We start from the raw sequence: 19,247 nt of genomic DNA on the forward strand, positions 1-19,247 counted from the left end.
CCGGGACCCCAGTCCCTCTGCCTGTCTCGACTCTGGCCCATGGCGGCACCTTTTGTTTTATTTCGAGGTCCTTTCAAACTCAGGTGTTTGCGTTCGTGGCATTTGAAGGGAAGTGATGGGCCCAGTCCGCAGTCCACAGTGCTGAGAGCTAGGGAGGGTGGCTCGTTTGCAGGTCCTCTAGGGGACGTTCCTGGTCCCATGGAGGCCACCTGGGTTATCCTGGCTCTAGGCCAGGCTGGGGGTCGGGGAGGGGGCTTCGGCTCTAACCGGGTCCCTGCTTTGAGCCGTGTCCTGGATCTCCACAGCTGTCTGGTCCGTCCCTGGACAGGTGGGTGACACCTGTGGCAAGGGAAGGGCCGATGTGGGCGTAATTCTGGGGGCTCTGGGTCGCGGGGGGGGCTGGCTCCCCTTGAACTAAAAGGCTGGACTTTGGGGACCCAGAGTAAAACCTGCCCCTGCAGACTCCTGTCAGCCTGCGCGCCGACTCCCCCAGGGGCTCGCGGCCCCTTCCCGTGGCTCCTTGCCTGCCTCGGGTGCCCTTGCTCCTTCCGCCGTGGCCATTCCTTGTCGTCCAGGTGTGAGTGCGATGTCACCTAAGCAGGGCCACCCTGCTCGCCCAGTCCGCCTCTGCCCCGGACCCTCTTCTTTGCAGCCTGCAGCCGTCTCGTTCCCGGTCTCCGCCGTGAGAACGTGGGCTCGGGCGGCGGTGTCCTTGGTCCGGTCCCCTCTTCCCTGAGGGTGTGGGCCCCACGCCGCCTCCCGTGTTCGGGGGGCTGGACGGGACCGGAGACGACGGCCGCCTTTCCCCTCCGTGCCCGGCAGCTCCCCTTCCTGCTCGTGGAGGGACCTGCAGACGACGATCAACTTCGCCCTGGTTCTGTTTTACGTCACCCTCGCCTTGCTGTCCCGACAGGTGAGGCGGGAGCCCCGCACACACGCTCCTCCCGGGGGCGCGCACATGTGCAGTGGCGCAGGGGCCAGCAGCCGTCCTGGAGGGGAGCTGCCGGGGGGCCCCAGTCAGGGTCCTCACTCAGTGTCCTTCTCTCCCTGCATCCCCTCCCTTCAGGACACGGGGGACAGGCAGTCTCGTGGCTCACTTGCGAACCGTGAATCACTGACTGGGATTTCACGGGGAGGCGGCTGTGGGGCAGGAGACAGTCGCCAGGGTGCAGGGTGGGAGCGCTGATGAGCTGGCTCAGTGGCCCCCAGGGCTACAGGCGTGCCCGCCAGCCACTTGGTGCGTGTTCTGCCCTCGCTCACTGGCCACCACACTGACGTCCCGCTGTTGCAGATTGACTATTACTGCCGCTTGGATTGTTTGTGGAAGAAGAAGTTCAAGAAGGAGCACGAGGAGTTTGAAACCATGGAGAACGTGAACCGCCTGCTTCTGGAGAATGTGCTGCCAGCCCACGTGGCCGCCCACTTCATTGGTGACAAGTTAAATGAGGTGTGGGGCGACGAAGGGCTCGTTCCTGGGTGGGAGGCCTGGGACACAGTGCAGTCTGGCTGGGGTCGGGAGCTGCAGGTGCTTGCTCAGTGCGCCCGAGGGTCTGGGGCTCCTGCTGCGCCCGGGAAACAGCGGGTGCTGTCAGCTGGAAGGACACAGGCTTTGGCGTCAGAGGCCTGGGTTTGGGTGTGGCCATGGACGAGGTATCTCACTTCCCTGGGCCTTGATTTCTGCGTCTGTAAAACGGGGCTGACAGTACCTAGCTAGCAGCACCGTTGTGAGGACCAGACCAGGTATCTGTAATCTGGACAGTCTGGGTTGATGAAGATGTGTTTCCACCAACTCTGTGTCGCAGTGAGAGTTACAGGGAAGGAAACTGAGGCCCAGTGGGTATAGAACCCAGGTCTCCTGATTGTTCCCAACCCCTGCGGGACAGACCCAGGCACTTAGAGCCAAACCAACCTGAGCCTGCTCCGCCCCGGCCAGTCAGACTCTCCCACTCCTGACAGTCCCCGGCCGCGGCTCAGGGACCGGCAGGCTGAGGCGCGCTGGCCCGGCCTCTCGAGAGCTCAGCGCACAGCTGAGGAACATCCGCTCCTGCAGCACGAGGGCTGGTCCCCATGTCTTCCTGCCCCCATCCAGGACTGGTACCATCAGTCGTACGACTGCGTCTGTGTCATGTTTGCGTCCGTGCCAGACTTCAAAGTGTTCTACACTGAGTGTGACGTCAACAAGGAAGGCCTGGAGTGCCTGCGCCTGCTGAACGAGATTGTCGCTGACTTTGACGAGGTATGGCCTGTGACCCGGCCCAGCAGGGGGCGGCGCCAGGAGGCAGGGGCATTCTAAGCCCCGACTGCGGTTCCCTCGGGGGAACGGACAGTACACAAATTATAAAGGGTACAAATCTGCCTTTTTCTTTGTTTTATTCAGTGAGGATTTATTTTGTTATTTTCTCTGTGGGGGCGACTTGCTAAGATTAGGTCCTTGTGGAACAGCCTGATTTCCAGCTGGGCTGATGCTGACACCCTTTCAGAGGCAGGCAGTTTCGGCTGAGCTCTGAGCTGCGGAGAATCGATGTTCCTGTGTAGATACTGTTGGCTGAGTTTGCTCCTCAGAGAGGGGGGACCAGATGGGAATGTCGAGGAAGACTGACAGCGGGAGGGGCAGGCAGAGAACCCAGGGGCCGTGTCCCCACTGGTCCTTAGGTGTGAGAAGTCTCTGTGTTAGAAGTGGGGGCGTGGGAACCCCACCCCCTCCTCGGAATCTGGGCGGCCTGGGCTGCGGCCGTGTCGGATGGTCCTGCTTCCTTGTCCTGCAGCTCCTGCTAAAGCCCAAGTTCAGTGGTGTGGAGAAGATCAAGACCATCGGCAGCACGTACATGGCAGCTGCAGGGCTCAGTGTCCCCTCAGGGCACGACAACCAGGTACTCAGCGACTCTGGTGGCCTCATGTCCCAGACCCACATGAGGGGAAATCCAACAGTCAGTCCCCAGCCCTGCCCCGTGAGAGGCAAGGGCAAAGGAGCTCCCGGCTCCGCCTGAGGGGGGTGTTTGGGGGCAGACGGCTCCTCCCCCGGAGGGGGGCAGGTCCTGGGCCCTCTGGAGGAGCCCTCCCTGTGGGCTCCATGCCCATGCTGGTGCGCAGTGCTGGCCGGCCCGGTGCTCTCGAGGTGGGGGGAGGGAGGGTGCCCGCGGCCCACATGCAGGGCTCTGTCCCGCAGGACCTGGAGCGCCAGCACGCCCACATTGGCATCATGGTGGAGTTCAGCATCGCCCTGATGAGCAAGCTGGACGGCATCAACAGGCACTCCTTCAACTCCTTCCGCCTCCGAGTCGGTGAGGCCCCGGGGAGGTGGGCCAGGCCGGGCTCCGGGTGGGCAAGCTGCAGCCCCTGCCTCCTGGCAAACCCACCCGGGTCTGTCCAGCAGACCGTACCATCTGCTAGGAAAAGCTTTAGCAATCCCTCTTGTCTCACAACCCCAGGGATTCAGTAATTACTCTTTCTTTGTATAGTATTTATAAAGTTACTTTTGAAACTTTTAAGGAATATATCACTACAGAAAATGAAGAATCACAAATCACTGGCTGTGAACAGGTGACCTTAAAATACACTGAGAACAAAGCAAAGTTATTAACCTCACTGGTCTCTGTTAGCTGAGAGGGTCGTGCTCAGGGAGCAAATTCTTGTTAGGAGGAGATTAGCAGGTACTAGAGTATCCTCAGACCCAGACATCTTGAGCAAGGCCAAGGCTGGGCCAGGACTCCCAGGGAGTGCCTTCCGCACAGCCGAGTCTGATCTCTGGCACAGATGTGCAGCTTCCTTCCAGCTGTGCTGTCAGTGCTCTGTGGCCTCCCTGAAGGGCAGTTGCCAGAGGCTTTGCCTCTCTGAACTACCCACTGCAAATGTCATCTTCAGGCATAAACCACGGGCCTGTGATTGCTGGAGTGATCGGGGCGCGAAAACCTCAGTATGACATCTGGGGAAACACGGTTAACGTTGCCAGCCGAATGGAGAGCACTGGGGAACTTGGGAAAATCCAGGTACGAGCCCCTCTGGGGAGACCCGTGACCGAAGGGGAAAGAACTCCCCAGAAGTGCGGGGACCTGGGCGTCCATCAGCCACGTGATGCTACCGTGAAGTTCTTGAGGGAAGCCAGACATGAGTGCTGCGTGCTGCCTGCTGGCTGATTTCCATCTGTCCTGCCCACAGCAGGTTTTCCTCTTGCTTCTCAAGACTTGGGTTTCTTTTCCTTTTCAGGTTACCGAAGAGACAAGTGCCATCCTCCAGGGACTAGGTTATTCTTGTGAATGCCGTGGACTGATCAACGTCAAAGGCAAAGGCGAGCTGAGGACTTACTTTGTCTGTACAGACACTGCCAAGTTTCAAGGGCTGGGGCCCAACTGAAGGCTTTCGGTCGGTGCAGAACATGCTGGAAGCCAACTTCCTTCCCTGAAGCAAGGCGAGGGGAAGACTCGGACCTACACCAGTCACAGAGGCATTCCAAGGGTTTGGCCACCAGCACCCTGACAGCCGCGCACGGCTTCCTTGGACTGGCACTAGAGGATTTCTTGGAATGTGCGCCAGACCCCAGTTTGAGGCGACCACTGCGCCTTATCATGCACAGGCAGCGGACCCTCTGGGCTGTCGGAGTCTGCAACGCAGCCTCCAGCACAGCAGGAAAAGGCTTGTTTGTGAGTTTTAGATCCTTAGTCCCCTAGGTGCTGCGGAGAAGCTCTGAGGGCCTGACTCGAACACACATCCCCCTCATGGCCTGGGAGCTATACAAGGGTACGAGACCAAGACAAGCTGTCCAGGATGGGTCGGGGACTCCCTTCTCCCAGTGGACCAACTACAGGATTCTGCATTTCTCATACAGGCATTCTTGGAAAGAGAATTGAAAAGGGTGGTTTAAACCTATAAATGGTTTCCAACAGTAAGGAGAAAAACCACAATGGACACGTGTTATTTCTTGTCATCTCTGGCATGTGTTTGTTTTAAATGGATACATTGTTAGGAGGTTTTATCCTTTTTAGTGACTTCTTAGATGCTAGACAAAATATCTTCCCTTCAGTGTACTCTTTGCTTTTTTAACCACTGACACATAAGTAGGACTGCTGTCCAGTGTGAGCTTATGGGATTAGCCCAGCTGTGGGGACGGAGTGCTGAGGAATGTGGCTCGTGGCAAGAGGCGCGTAGCCTTGGCTTGGAATCATACAGCCCTGATGCCAGCATTCTGAGGCTAGGCTCAGAAAGTGAAGAGCCTAGGAAAGAAGGCACGGCCTCCGAGCCCCTCCCTGCCTGCCCAGGTGGTTTTGAGTGCTCCCCTGCAGTCTTCAGCTATGTCTTAGTCTCGATGTCGGAAAGGACTGGAGTCTGTGTAGAGAGAATTTGGACAACCTGTAGTACGTCTTCCCTTTTCTTTTGTCCTCATAGCTAAGTCTGAAGCCCTTCAAAACTAGGAGCTACTCAGCATACACACGTGTAACGGTTCCCGTCCCGGGAAGCCAGCCTGTCACGGGTGCTGTGTTCTGGTTCGGAACTGCACGGACGAAGGCAGGTGCACAGGGCCAGGTCTGGGAGATGGTGTCTTACAGTGCTCCACCTCAGTCAGAGAGGGCAACCTGTTTCAAGGTGAGACAGACAGTGCCATTCCTTCTGAACTGACTTCACTGCTTCATGCCCAGAGCACCCCAGGATTGCTGAGACAGCTGATTTCACTATGACAGGGCTTCTTAGCTAGACGTCATCCGTGAACCCCTGAAATTATACTGAAAGTCTTGCAGACAGGAGACTTCAAAAGATCAGACAGGGCTGAGACAGGTGACTAAGCAGCCAGGTCTGCCTGGGATGGGGGGGTCCGGGACGAGGCGCCACCCTAGCTGCAGAGTAGTTGTGTGCAGCCAGGGGCGGGGAGGGGCTGACACTGAGCCTGCTGTCTGCGGGGGCCGTGTCCTGCAGGGCTTATGAGCCCGAGAAGGGGGCTGCTTCTAATGTGCACAGGTGCTGGGTGGGCTGGTGGCAGCTTTGAGGCGCTGCGTGTAACTGGAGTAGGTATGAGTAAATTGTAAGAACCTGCTGTATAAAGGAACTTCATGTCAAAAAGCTGGCAAGGGAAACGTCCTCTCAGAAGCCATGGGACCAGGGCGGCTCCGCGGGGCTCTCCTGGGAGCCAGAGGCTCTGCTGCTGGTGTGGGCAGACGCGCGTCAGCGTGCGGGGCCTCTCTGCGGGGCTGTGCGGCAGTCAAGCTCGCCAGCAGCAGAAATCCCAATTGGGAGTTTAAAAAACTGGTTACCACTCAAGTATTTTTCTTTATTTCCAATTGAAGCACTGTGCTCAGAAAAGAATACTCTGTAAGTTTTTCATTTTGATGTTCAGATCATGGTGTCTAACTGACCATACAAATCACTGCAGTTATTTTTATAAATCTGTTCTCTGACTACCAAGCCAGTTCCTCATTGGTGTCGTTTTGTTTTATGAAAGGACATGTGCCTTTTCTAACACTGACCTTCTCTATGGGCCGAGGACTTGCTCAAAGTCTCTATGCAGGCAGCCTCACTGACTCTCGTGAAAATCAGAAGTTTTCTGGTTCACTTATTAGGAAACTTTCCTCACAGAAAAGATCATCATTAACACCCTGTGTGCATTGTGTATATAACAGGCGAATGTGCAGAAATATGCTTTGAGAAGGTGCATGCAAACACCTAGCGGTTATTCTGTATACTGAATATTTATACAGCTGTAACGTTTGTTTCAAAATGTATTTCATTTTTATAAAGTGCCAGTGTTTCTACTTTGTTCAGATTTTCATACATTAAATGAGCAATCTGGAAAACCTGAGTGTCCTCAAGTGTTTTGCATTGTTTTCGTGGTCTTCAGGAACTTAGCTGAGTAGATCTACAGTTTAAGAACTGATTACTGCCTGAATTGTATTTGAGAAATTAAACTCTAAAAACTCTTGAAAAATACACATTTGAAGTGATGTTTTAGTTCTTTTGGCATACGATTTTAAGTAGGTTTTTAAAAGATTAGGTCATCTTTAACTCTCTTGAGAGAATCAATTAATTGTCTTTCACCCTGCTTGTTCTTGCTACATGTTAGTTTTCAAAGTCAAGATTATAAAAAGGAAATGGCTTCCTGCCTGGGTGTTTTACCGAATGTGTTCAGTGAACTAGGCTACAGTGTGGGGCCTGGTCACAGAAGAGGATTAGGTCTCATGGTCTCCTACTCAAATAATTCAACTGCTCGGCACCGGACCTTTGTTTCACAGACAGCAGGACATGAGTAGTGTTCAGGGCGCATGGCTGAGGCACAGGTGGCCTGTGAGAGACAGTAAATAGAAACGCACATGTCCCTTTAAGCTTGGTGCTTCCCTTATGTATCAAGGATGATTTAGTCTGTTATCTTATTTGGCTCATCCTTTTATTACAGTTCCAAATAACTCTCTCAAAAATGGAAAAAATAAACCGAAAAGGAACACCAGACAAGTCAGTGCTGTGAAGCCCCTGGTATGCTTTTCTTCCGGGGGAGGGGAGGGGGGAGGGGGACACCTCATCACCTAATCCTTCTCCATAAGGACATTGTCCCCCAGCAGGTATGTAGGGGACACACAGTAAACTCTAAATGAAGTGTATTTGTTTTCATGGTATAACAATGAAAAATCTCACTGGATGGGGATTTTTAAAAAAGTTTCTTCGTTTTAGCCCTGTCTGTGAAGGAAGGAAGCAGTGTCATCACTGTTCTGAAAGAACTCTGCCCAGGTCCACTCCAGCTTTCTGCTCAGTATGGCAAAGGGCAAGGTGATATGCTGTCCTCACAAGGCCACTTTTTGAATAAATCATCAAGATGAAATCTGGTCAGTTAGGAACAAGTTGGTTATAATTTAACTAGGAGTGTGGCAAATGTGGAAAAATGAGGTAAGTCAATTATCTGGGGGACGTGTTTCTTTTAACGGCTGGTCCTGAAAGGCTGAGGGGTAGCTCAGCTGAGACACGAGACGGCGCGCGGTCGCAGGCTCAGCTTTATTACCGAATAGAAGCCCAGTCTCTGGAACATTAAAATCATTCCAAAGTTTAATTAAAAACACAATTTACAAATATTTTATATCTTCTGAAAAGCATTTCCAAGTTAAGAATGAAAAATATATACATAATATATAATCAAATACCGGTTCCTTTCAAATCCCATCAGGTCCACACTCAGCAGCATCCATCTTTTTAGGTTCTTCAAAATCTGAAAGAAAAAAATACCATTTCCTTCATCAGTTTTTTCCTTTAAATTAAGAAAGGATGTGAAGGTAAAGGTAACATCCAGAATAAGAAATGCCGACAGCCCTCTATCACGGCAAGGGTCAAGGCTAAAGTGCATTATTAGGTTATCACTGCAGTTTTTTTGCAAATGTGTGAAATCTTCATTAATTCTTTAGATAAAATGGGAAGAAAACTAAAAGTAGTTTCTACATTCACAACACAGACACAGAAGCTTTCAAAGGCTGCTCGAAGGGAGAGGACTGATGTTCCCTCACTCACAACAGGCTTGTGCTCTCCCAGAGACCCGGGGCGCATACCTTCTGTTAAATCGACCAAGTTGTCTTCCACGGCGGGGGAGGGGATGGAAATCCCCATTGCTTTCCGAACTCCATACATGCTTACAATATCACCTGGAGTTACTTGCTGTGCAAGTTCTTTAAGATTATTGGTCACTTGTTCAGCTAGGAAGAAAAAAATCAAAATAAAAACAGTTCTAGGCATTGAAATGTTCCTTTAGATAATTAAAAAAAAATCAGAATAGATAAATGCAAAAAATCAACTGTCCGTGGTGTTCACTTCAGCGTTCCTTTATAGTGGTGTCGATACTCAAATCAGCCCAACTCTCATCTTGCCGGAGGTGAACATACCGAGATGCATTTCTCTGTACGAGGGACCCAAGAGACAGATCGTGTTGGGAGGGGGTCTGGTGCTCAGACGCTCATTCTGGGCTTCTTGGAGCTCCCTGAGCAATCTGGTGGTCTCATCAAGTTTCTTCTGGAACACTTCAGCTTCTGTGTGGTAAGAAAAATAACACACTAAAGAAAACATGGACACACTTGTGTTTGATCTCTTTTATTTTCCATTTTTACTCTCACGTTTTATTTCACTCATGATATAAGCCCATACCAAGAGAACGTGATCCTTACGATGTGACGCCCATGCTCTTGTCCCTGGCATTTTTGTATTCTCTGCCTCTCCTACTATATTTGGGTACAACCCTGGTAATTTAAAGGCTTCCTGTAATCCACGGGAAGTTACAATATCTAATAAATTTTAGACAAAGTATAGAGAGAGAAGATGAAATCAAGGTATAGAAGTTGCTTAAAATATGCAGGCCTGGAAATCAAGACGAGTCTATCTGTTAGGTTTGCTTCCTCATTCCTCCTTGTGTCTGACCGTGTGCAGTAAACTGAGTCCTCTGCTCTGGGGTTCTGCTGTTGGTTAGCCTTCTCTCCTCATAAGACTATCCCCCCTCAAATGAAAAACCAGACATGCTCTCCTGCCCACTGAAGCACGGCCAGCCAAGACTTTCCTGTGGTGAATGGGTCTGTGAATCTGTACTAAGGTGACATTAAATCCTGACTGCCTGTGTCATGAAGTGTTTCCATCAAACCCTCTGGAGACACTCACCTTCAGAGTCAAAAACTTCCACTGCAGCACCAAAGTTTGTCACTGCTTTCAGGGCTGTGAGCCTGTCCTGCGTACTGGAGTCTAAACGCCCCACTGGTTCTATTTCTGTAATCTGCTTAAAAAAAAAAGGAATTATTTGAGCTTGCTAAGCTCCGACAGTGCTAGACTGAGAAACGAGTAAAATGGCTGTGTTCACAGGCCAAGTTATTCCACCTATTTACTTTGGAATTAAAATTTTGATGCCTATAAAAAATGTCTTCCCAGAATCCTTTTAAAATACCATTCCCAAATCCTGGCAAAATGGTGCCCACAAATCCACACTTCTCTGTAACACAGTGACGTGTCTTATACAACCTGCATCGCTGTTCCACATGGCAGCCACTCTAAAAGTGACCAGGGCCTCGTGACTGCCTACGCCGTGAAGACCTTTGGGTGTTTATGACACTGCCCCGTGTTTCCGAGGCTCACAGGCAGTGTTTCGGCCCCCAGTCCATCCACCTGTGCTCCTTATCGCACATCTCGAACAGAAAGCTACTTCCTGGGTCTCCTCCAGGTCCCTCAGCCAGGCTGTCAGTATTGCAAGGGAGAAACAAAATCCTGGAAAGCGGGGAGTTTTATTTTTGGAATCACAAGACTCAGTTTTCCTAACTTCAACACTGTTCTTTAGGAATAGACCAACACAGATAATAAGTAATCAAAGTTAACAGTTCCATTCACACTTCCGTATTGCATGCTGAGCTCAAACCATCTGAATGCCTCATTTTTCTATCTACATGTGGGCTAAAAGTGTGTGGGAGAGAAAAACTCTATCAGCATCTATGGTTTGCCATTTCAGCTGGACCCTCACAACCCTACTCAAGAGGCTTTTCACTTCTTATCCAGTTTCCTTTCCCATTCTCAAGATTTCCTTCATTCTTGCCCCCTCACTAAGCACGTGACCTCGGCTGACTCCTCTTTCTTTGAAAACAACATGGTTTTGTAAACACCATCTACATCTGCATCTAATCCACCTTTACTTGATCTCACATCTTCAAGTTTTCTTTCCCCTTAGTTAACGGGCTTCTGTCCCCTGGATCTTAAATGTCTCAGTTTTCCTCTACTCATTTAACTCACTGAGGTCTTACTTTTGTCCCCACCATTTTACAGGTTATGAAGGACACTTGCCAGTCTCCTCTTCCTGGGCTTCCAGGCAGCATCTGGTACTGCGGAGCACATTCCTCATGCCATTCTTTCATGGTTTTCCTGCGGTAACTACTGGTCTTCTCCAAGGTTCCGTCTTTTGACCTGGACCCAGTCTACATGTGCTCCCTGGAGAGTCTTGTTCACTTTAACGACTACAATAAAATTCTACCTTGAAGTCAACAACTTCCAGATGCACATACCCACAGCCCAGATCTCGGAGTTCCAGGCCTACGCCTCCAACGATGTCCCAAATCACATTCACCACAGCTGACACTGAATGTAAGTTCTTTCCCTGCCAAAGGCGTGCTCCTCTTCCTGCACTTCCAACATGAGCTAACAACACTATTGTCCACCTCATGCACAGGGCCCTGTCAATTTTAATTTCACTGTATTCCTCGTTACTGCCTATCTTTACTCTCTTCCTTTGTATTGTGCTAGTCGTGCTTTGGCTTAGACAAGTCCCATAGCTGCTCACTGGTCCCCTCCCTCCAGCCCCTCTCCTCCACATTTCATCATAGCATCCCATCTTCTGGGATAAGGTTTCAGCTTCTCAGCACTGCACACGATTCTTCGTCATCTGGTCCTCACCACCTTTCCTCCGCTCCCCAGGTCACCCACTTCCTGAGTGCTCTGCACGTGTGCCCTGCTCTCTCCGATATATTTATGTCATCAAACATGCAGTTCTGCCCACTTCAGATGCCGGACCTGCCTGCTGGGAGAATGCCTGTCAATCCTTCAAGACCCAGTTCATCTGGAATCCCCTCTGTGAAGGTCTCCTCAGCTACCCGAAGCAGGTGGTTTCTCCCACCTGTGTCCCCGCATCACGCACAGGTACACTGTACGGTCACTGGTGTTGCTTCCTTGTTCACACGTGTGTCTATTGTATTGGCTCCTACGCTCGCCACAGGCAAAAAAATTCTTTTATCTCAGGAGATAGTCAATAAATATTTTTCTTTTAAAATAAAGGTTTATCATTTAAGCCTTTTAGCTTATTCCTCATTTAAATATTTTATATAAAGAATAAAATATAATCACCTCTATTTCTTTTGCTGTGTCGAGAGTCCTAGTCTGGCCTTCATCCTCAGGTGATGACTATGAGGATAAAGAAAACAACTTTTTACTAAAAGATATATAAAAAGGTAAATATCAAGGAAAATAGAAAAATATCAAGAGTTCATGGCAAGAGAAAAAGAATAAGAATATGAATTATTGAAATATAATTTTCTAAACCAAAAATGAACTAGATATGATTATTAGCATTCTGAGAGTATTTTGTGAGTGAAGAGTACCTCTTACTGGTGACTTCAAGATTGGCATCTTAATGCCTGATCCAAAAGCTATACACGTTTAAGAAGGTATTTGGTAAATAGCACATAAGTACCTAAATAAATGGAGTGTGTTTTCAAACAAGAGGTAAATCTCTAGCAAGGAGAAAATAGGAGGAGCTCTGGAGACTATTTTGCATTAACAGAGGGAATATTCTTAGATAGCAGAGGATTACTGTAAAATATTCAAATGCCGCAGAGAATGCGAAAGCTTCCCATAATCCTAGTCTTCAGAGATAACGCATATAAATAACAGACAAATGTATCATGCACAAAAATCTTTTTTTTTTTTTTTGGTGAGGAAATTGTCACTGAGCTAACATCTGTTGCCAATCTTCCTCTATTTTGTATGTGGGATGCTGTCACAGTGTGGCTTGATGAGTGGTGTGTAGGTCTGTGCCCGGGATCCAAACCAGCAAACCTTGGGCTGCCGAAGCGGAGCATGTGAACTCAACCACTATGCCACTGGGCTGGCCCAAAATTACCTTTTTTTCTGAAAGGTTGCATTGTGATTTATTTAACCAATTCCCAATTTTTCAAAATTACAAACAATGTATCCTTACATACAAGTTTTTCCTTAGTTTCTAAGATAAATTCTGAGAAGAACTACTGCTGGATCAAAGAGCACAGAAACTTTAAATTTGAAATATATTGCCAAATCGGCCAAACGAAAGATAGTCAATTTTAAAGACTTAATTAATTCAGATTAATTGATGGGAAGGGTACAGGAAAACTACTTTTGAATTGATACAAAGTTGAATGTTTGAGGTCAAGTGAAGCAAGCAGTCATGTGTGAAGGTCGTGCAGCAGTTCTCACTGAACCCTGGGTGCTGACAGGTCACCCAAGGACCAGCGGCCACAGGCACAGTGAGGGCAGAGGAGACGGAGACTACAGCCACAGCTGCCAGGAAGCGCTATGACCGCCAAGGGACACAGGGCTCGTCTAAGTCCGGTGACAAGGGAGATCAGCTCTCCTCTACATCAGAAGGAACAGTGTTTGGTAATCTTTGTGTCAAATCTCTGAATTATTCCAGATTATGAACTACGTCCAACTGAACTAGAGATAGTTTACAAGTGTTAATAAAAGACAGCAATGAGGAAGCTTTTTTTTACTCGAGGCCCCACCACTGTGTTATTACTGCAAAATAAAGAAAAGGACATTATCATTTTCGTCAACTTGGTTTCAAGCCAGTGAGCAAGACTGCCCCTTGCTGTTACGGTACATAGCCTCAGCTTACTTCTGGGTTGTAAACCCCATTTTTGATTCCTCCGTTCCCAAGATTAGGAGTTAATGACAATCCTCTGGCCTCGCAGATCCTGGCAGCTGAGCCACTCATTTCCACTCATTGTCCTCCACCCATGGTCTACACCCGGGCTCGGCTGTCTTTTCAGGGGAATGGAGCTCAGCTGTCACACTGGTTAATCCCATGGTTTCACATACCACTGAATGACTAATGCTTGAGAGCCAACAATAAATTACCCTGTTTCTTTAGCAGCATTCTTACCATCTCCAACTCTTGCAGGGTTCTAGAATGCCCTCCTTTTGTTAAAACATCCAGTAAACTATCTGCCATAACATATGGATAATCTTGGCATGTGGCCAAAAACTCATGGATGCTGAAAGAGAGAGTGTTCGGAAAGTCACTTCCATATAAATCATCTCCATTGGCTTAATCTTCCCATCATAGCCAACTGTTTCCATTAGATGCCCTTAATTTATACACCATGATGTAAAACTTTCTGTCTAGGTCCAACACTGTATCTACATATTGGCCAGTGATAAATTTACCATCATTAGAGAATTAAATAATATCAAGAACACAGTGAAAACCTCCCAGGAAAACCTTCAAAGAAAAGTAAGACCTTAGTGATGAAGGGGTCCAGGGCTCAGTCGGTGGAGCTCCTTGCTTCTCCCATTCACTTCCTCCCTAAGGGGATCTTATTCACTTTCATATGTACTAAAAGACTCTCAAAGTTACTCCTCCAGTTTGGACCACACCTTTTGGATATACATACGTATACCAGTATTTCAGAAAAATGTTGCACTCAAAATATTGATGAATTGGTGACTTACCTGAAATCGCTCGGAAGATCAGAGTCTTCCCCATAGGTTGAATAGATTAAATCAGAATCGCCCTTGCTGATATTTGCAAACGTGGAGTCATAGTGCGGTGCATAAGAACTATAGGGTCCATAATTCAAGTATAACACTGTTGATAAAAATGAAATACTACAATGCTATTCTTTAACTTGTATGTCAACGTAATTTTTTAATTAAAGATTATTCCCTTCTAACTTTACTACTTCATTGACTGGTATACAAATCTAAGGTACACGTCTTCCCTCAAACAGAAGACTTGTGAAGTCACAACTCGGGTGAATATTTTCTCACAAAAGGGAGAGAGAAAAAGAAAAAAACTCATTTTGAAAACGAATACTTGATTTTTCAGTTTCTCCTGAGGTTAATACAATAGCTAATTAATGCTGCAAAAATACCACGAAGAAAGTTAGTGAATAAAGCAATAAATGGTAATGATGCTTCTTATCCCTGACTCCTTGAAAGAGAAAACAGGATTGCCACATGGGGAGCCTCACCTGGAGTCACTCTGTTCCTCTTATCCTCTTTGAACCCCTGCAGCGTGTTCACTCCCGACTGAAGCCTTCCAGTCGTCATCCCCAGTCGCACAGGGCAGTAGCCTGGTTCTAAAACACAAGACCAAGCACCGTGGAGGCGGCTCACGTGGTCACCAGCCAAAGGGCGCCCTGCGAGTGTCTACACGGACACTGCTTCACGCCCTTGACATGACTCTGTGAAGGAGGCGGGGCGGCCCTTACTATGCCCATGTTCAACTTAAAATCTGAGCGTAGAAAGGCAGGAATGGAGCCAGGACCAAAACCTGGTCCTTTTCATTACACTTTACTGCTTCCCAGAATTCTTTATAATCATGTTGCATTTCACTTAAAAAAATAAAGATTTAAAATGAAAAGTTGGACCTTTCAATGTTAAGATGAAAGTAAACCGGCAGAGAAGGTTAATAAAAGACTGAGTTAAGGGCAAATGCCTGACGGAAGACAACCGGGTTAAGTGAGCATCTACGCAGTGAGGAACAGCCTCTAAAGATGGGAGCTCTGTAACCAGGAACAACCCGAAAATGACACTGCAGGCTGAAAGCAGCACGAGAGCCGAGGAGGAGGGCATCAGAAGGAAACACGGTCTCTGGGACTATCCAGCAGGAGGGTGTTTCCTCTTTGAGAAGAGTCCTGGCGTTGGACTACAATCCCTGGAATAGAGGCTACTGCCGCCCAGTGACCACGTGACAAGACAAAAGCACTTGTGAGAAACCTCCAACACCCACATCAAACCTCCCCTCTCAGGGAGCAGGCTGGAATTTGGTGTCCCAAGGCATACTGGTACCTCCACCAGGAAATCAAAACTGACAAGTGGACAGGGGCATCTTCTACCTTAAACCAGTGACTGGCCTCTTGGGGGAGCTGCTGTGAGAGGAGCCAGGTCAGCTCTGGCCACATCTGGTTGTGCCCAGAGGAGCTGGAACCCCAGGAACTCACACTAAGAGTGGACCGGACTCTAGGGTACAAAGAAAGGGGAAAACCTTAAGGCGTCCTCTAAATCAAGTTAACTGCATCTCCTATCACCAAATTTTCACCACAGCTATACTAGAAAGAGCAATGTTCTCAATCCTGTGGCATTTGATCCCAAACCACATAAATTTCTACTACGAAAAGTTCTCATAAAAGCCAAAGAGTTTTGATTTGAAAATACAGCACCAGTTACTTTTCTTCTAAGTAAAGGAACTCTGCGCTCACCACTTCAAGAATGGAATGCAATGCTGAAAGGCAACATTAACAGGCCTGTCCTTTCAGTTTTCACATGCATCAAGCTCTTCCCTGCTCCGAGGTGTTCACCTGCGACTCCCCCACCCCTCACTCACCTTTTTGGGATCGACCCAGACAGCACCGTGTGAAGGAGACCTTCTCTGACCACAGACTCTAGACACGTGCCTGTGCTACGTGGTCACAGCTGCTCTTCTCCTTGGTCGCGTGATACACGGCAGACAAGCTCATCTCTGTACCTGATTCTGTTTGTTTGTGGCCTCCTCCTCCCACCCGACAGAACGTGGTGGGGGACACTTGTCTGTTTTGTTCCCTGCTACACACCTAGCTCCACCTTCAGCTCCGGAGACAGGGCCTTGCCCATAGCAAACAATAAATACTGGAGACTATTTCTGAAGTGTAGGAATTCTGTCCTTATTAATTTTTGTATCCCCAATTATCTCTCATAATGGCAGTATGAAAATGGATATTTATAAAATAAATTAACATTCTCACATTTGCTTATCACAACACATGATTTTCCCCTCCGGATAAATGACAGAAAGTCCCAATTCTCACACTGAATTTCAAAATATTCCCTAAACTATTTCCATTAAAATATCATCAGAGAAAACAAAAACAGGACTGAAGTTCTAAAACAGTGATAGCCAACCTTTACAAACTTTCTACCGAGCACAGTGAAAGACATAATGTCATTAGGTACATATTATTCCATTACTATTCCGGTACTATGTTGCATATTCACTCTATTCACTGAAATAAAAAAGTCAGTTAAATTTGTTGTCATAATCTGAGGGTTTTGATATATGTCTAGAAATAACTCAGCATACATACCACAGTCTCTTAAAACCAGGGCTAAAAACTACTGCCTAATTTTTCGTCTTTGTTAATGATTCCAGGGACTTTGTATTTTAAAAACTTGATCTATGTAGCACCCATTTTAGGACGAAGTAAAGTTAGGCTGGCTGTCAGCATGAAATACATGATGTCGAGCCAAGTTCTTTGTGGAGAACAACACAATTGGATTTTTCACCATTCAGGCTTGTTGCTTTAAAATGTTAAACCAGGTCACTGCTCTTCGCCAAACAGCAAGTCCAGGCACAGTCTAATTCTGTGAACCTACCTCCCACAATGGGATCCACAGGATGGAGAAGTCCCAACGTTGTGGTTCCATCTGGTTTTCTTCTTTCAAACTCACACTGCAATGACCCAAAGTATTCAAATGGCATTAATGGTTTTATATATAGTATATAATATATATAGCATACCAGAAAGCCTTACTTTAATTTAATCAAATTAGTATTGTAAGTGGCTAGCATCTTTACACTCAGATATCGATTTTCACACCTGTCTCCATATACACAGGTGCTGATGGGCTAAAGAAATGAAGGTTAGGAAAACCTCAGAATTTTCAAGAACTGTGTGGGTCCTTAAGGTCACCTAGTTCTGCCTACTCTTAAAAAAGACGGCTACTGAAGACCAGGGCAGGGGAGTGACCTCTCCAAAGTCATGTATTAACCCATTTGGTTTTAAAACCAATGTGTTAAATAGAATGATTTTAAAAGATCAGAGTATACATGCTTACTTGTAAGCTTAAAGGATGTGGCTAATTTTCCAATTTTAGAACATATTAACTTCACTAAAAAAGAAAAAATCCAGTGATAGAGGAAAAGATTAATCATGTACTTTACAAACAAATATATTATTAATATTTCTTCTGCAAATATTGTACTGAAGAGCTCTATGGCAGATATGGATCAAAAGTACACAAGAAATTTAAAAACTAAAAGTTTCAGACCACCCGAACCAGCAGGTCGTGAGAAGAAAGGAAAAGCTCAGTTACCTGACTGTGAGCAAGCCGTCTGGTCAGCTTTCCTCCAGATTCTTTAACAATGCGGTCAATCTGCTCCTGCTCTCTTTCTAAATTATTGCTTTTAAATTTATCTTCAAGCATATCTTTGTCTTTCCTGAAAACACACATTAATACTAAGTAAAAAAAAAAAGGTAAGATGAAAACATTACAATGAATTCCAGATACGAATACAACTGAAGTGGGGCTGTTTGCTCTACTATCACCAATTAAAGCTTTCTTCCTTAACAGCCTGGAAAGGGGCCAGTGAGAATGCACAAACAGTAAGGCAAACCCAACATGTTCGTCAGTTCCCTACCTTTTTGGGTCCAGTGTTACTTGCCTTAAACATTTTTCTCAGTATACTCACAAAAATTAATTAGACCTTAAATACTTTTTGAGAGGGGAGGGCACAAATTTGTTTTATTTTTAAGGTTTGATTTTTAAAATTTAAATTTAAAAAACCCATACATTTAAAATGTATAACTCTTAGAGAACAAAAACTTGCCACGAGTGTACTTTCTTCTCATGACGACAGCAAAAATCTCAAACTGCTAACTAAAGTCCTCTCTCAGAGCTGACAGTGAGGTGGGGGCATCAGGGTTGGCAGTCAGGGGTGGAGCAGGGTTCAAAACTATGTCCAGCCATGCTGGCAGCTGCCTGGCAGGACCAGTGGTTTGTCACTGCTCCTACCAGCTGACATCTAGTGGAAAACATGCAGACATCTCAGTGACAGCCCATCTGCTCAGGAAGAAGCCTTGACTGTGCTCAGGCCTAAGTGCTGTCTCAACTCCCTGATGGAATGAGGTAATGAATACGCATTTTTTCTTAAACAAATAGTTCTATTTAAATAAACTCACTGACAATATGAGTCCCCGAAGATAATCTATTGGTTTTAAAACCACTTTCCCAAGAACACACATTCAGATCTGTTTTCTGAAATCTGTCTGGACAATTCCAACCAGAGCTTTCTACGAGAGGGCTGTGACATCATCAAAAAGGACTTTTATGCCCAAACCAACCAACCCCAAGCTGACAGGACTTGTCTTCCCAAGGCAGGCCCCGAATCAGTATTCATCCCCCTTACTAGCTTGAAAAAGACAGCTTAACCTCAACACTCCAAAGACTCTTTACTTTTTGTTCTCCTTGCTGGGACTCTTGAAGGCTTGTGCTTCCGTGTCTCCAGAGTCTTCCCTCTCTCTTGGCCAGCAGCCGCTGTCCTCCCCACTCTGCGAGGCGTCTGTTCTGTCTTTCTGTTTTCGGCTCTTCTGCAAGTCGGCCATGAAGTCTATGCTCTGCTTCAGGCTCTGAATTCTTTCCTAAAAATATTTAAGAAATTCTTATTGTATGTGTGTCATTGATTTTTAAAGTAATGCTTTTTTTCCTCAAAAGAATTTGCACTTATCCTGTCATCAACTAGGGAAGAAAAACAATTA

At 47.1% G+C, this 19,247-nt stretch overlaps 2 protein-coding genes across 6 annotated transcripts in view; one reads left to right on the forward strand and one right to left on the reverse strand.

The window, feature by feature from the left end:
• ADCY7 (adenylate cyclase 7) overlaps nt 1–6,779 on the forward strand; it is a 57,578-nt gene extending 50,799 nt beyond the window's left edge. For 3 of the 4 annotated variants that reach the window (XM_070500730.1, XM_014830270.3, XM_044761652.2), the window contains exons 20-26: nt 823–913; nt 1,292–1,447; nt 2,090–2,236; nt 2,766–2,870; nt 3,167–3,281; nt 3,862–3,986; nt 4,204–6,779. In XM_070500730.1, the coding sequence (XP_070356831.1) occupies nt 823–913; nt 1,292–1,447; nt 2,090–2,236; nt 2,766–2,870; nt 3,167–3,281; nt 3,862–3,986; nt 4,204–4,350 (886 nt within the window). In that variant the 3' untranslated portion in view covers nt 4,351–6,779. Of the gene's footprint in view, nt 1–652; nt 914–1,291; nt 1,448–2,089; nt 2,237–2,765; nt 2,871–3,166; nt 3,282–3,861; nt 3,987–4,203 lie in introns of those variants that run through there. The other variant, XM_070500731.1, reaches the window with a different exon arrangement.
• A 1,167-nt stretch (nt 6,780–7,946) lies between these two features.
• Nucleotides 7,947–19,247, reverse strand: part of BRD7 (bromodomain containing 7) — a 35,164-nt gene continuing 23,863 nt past the window's right edge. The window contains exons 7-17 of one of the 2 annotated variants that reach the window (XM_044761654.2): nt 18,946–19,130; nt 17,806–17,929; nt 17,086–17,161; nt 14,706–14,813; nt 14,185–14,320; nt 13,616–13,727; nt 11,821–11,877; nt 9,604–9,715; nt 8,841–8,984; nt 8,511–8,654; nt 7,947–8,176 (exon numbers count right to left, since the gene is read on the reverse strand). In XM_044761654.2, coding sequence (XP_044617589.1) covers nt 8,121–8,176; nt 8,511–8,654; nt 8,841–8,984; nt 9,604–9,715; nt 11,821–11,877; nt 13,616–13,727; nt 14,185–14,320; nt 14,706–14,813; nt 17,086–17,161; nt 17,806–17,929; nt 18,946–19,130 — 1,254 coding nt within the window. In that variant the 3' untranslated portion in view covers nt 7,947–8,120. Of the gene's footprint in view, nt 8,177–8,510; nt 8,655–8,840; nt 8,985–9,603; nt 9,719–11,820; nt 11,878–13,615; nt 13,728–14,184; nt 14,321–14,705; nt 14,814–17,085; nt 17,162–17,805; nt 17,930–18,945; nt 19,131–19,247 lie in introns of both variants that reach the window. The other variant, XM_044761653.2, reaches the window with a different exon arrangement.

The sequence above is a fragment of the Equus asinus genome, chromosome 28 (genome assembly GCF_041296235.1).
Source record: "Equus asinus isolate D_3611 breed Donkey chromosome 28, EquAss-T2T_v2, whole genome shotgun sequence".
Taxonomy (NCBI): domain Eukaryota; kingdom Metazoa; phylum Chordata; class Mammalia; order Perissodactyla; family Equidae; genus Equus; species Equus asinus.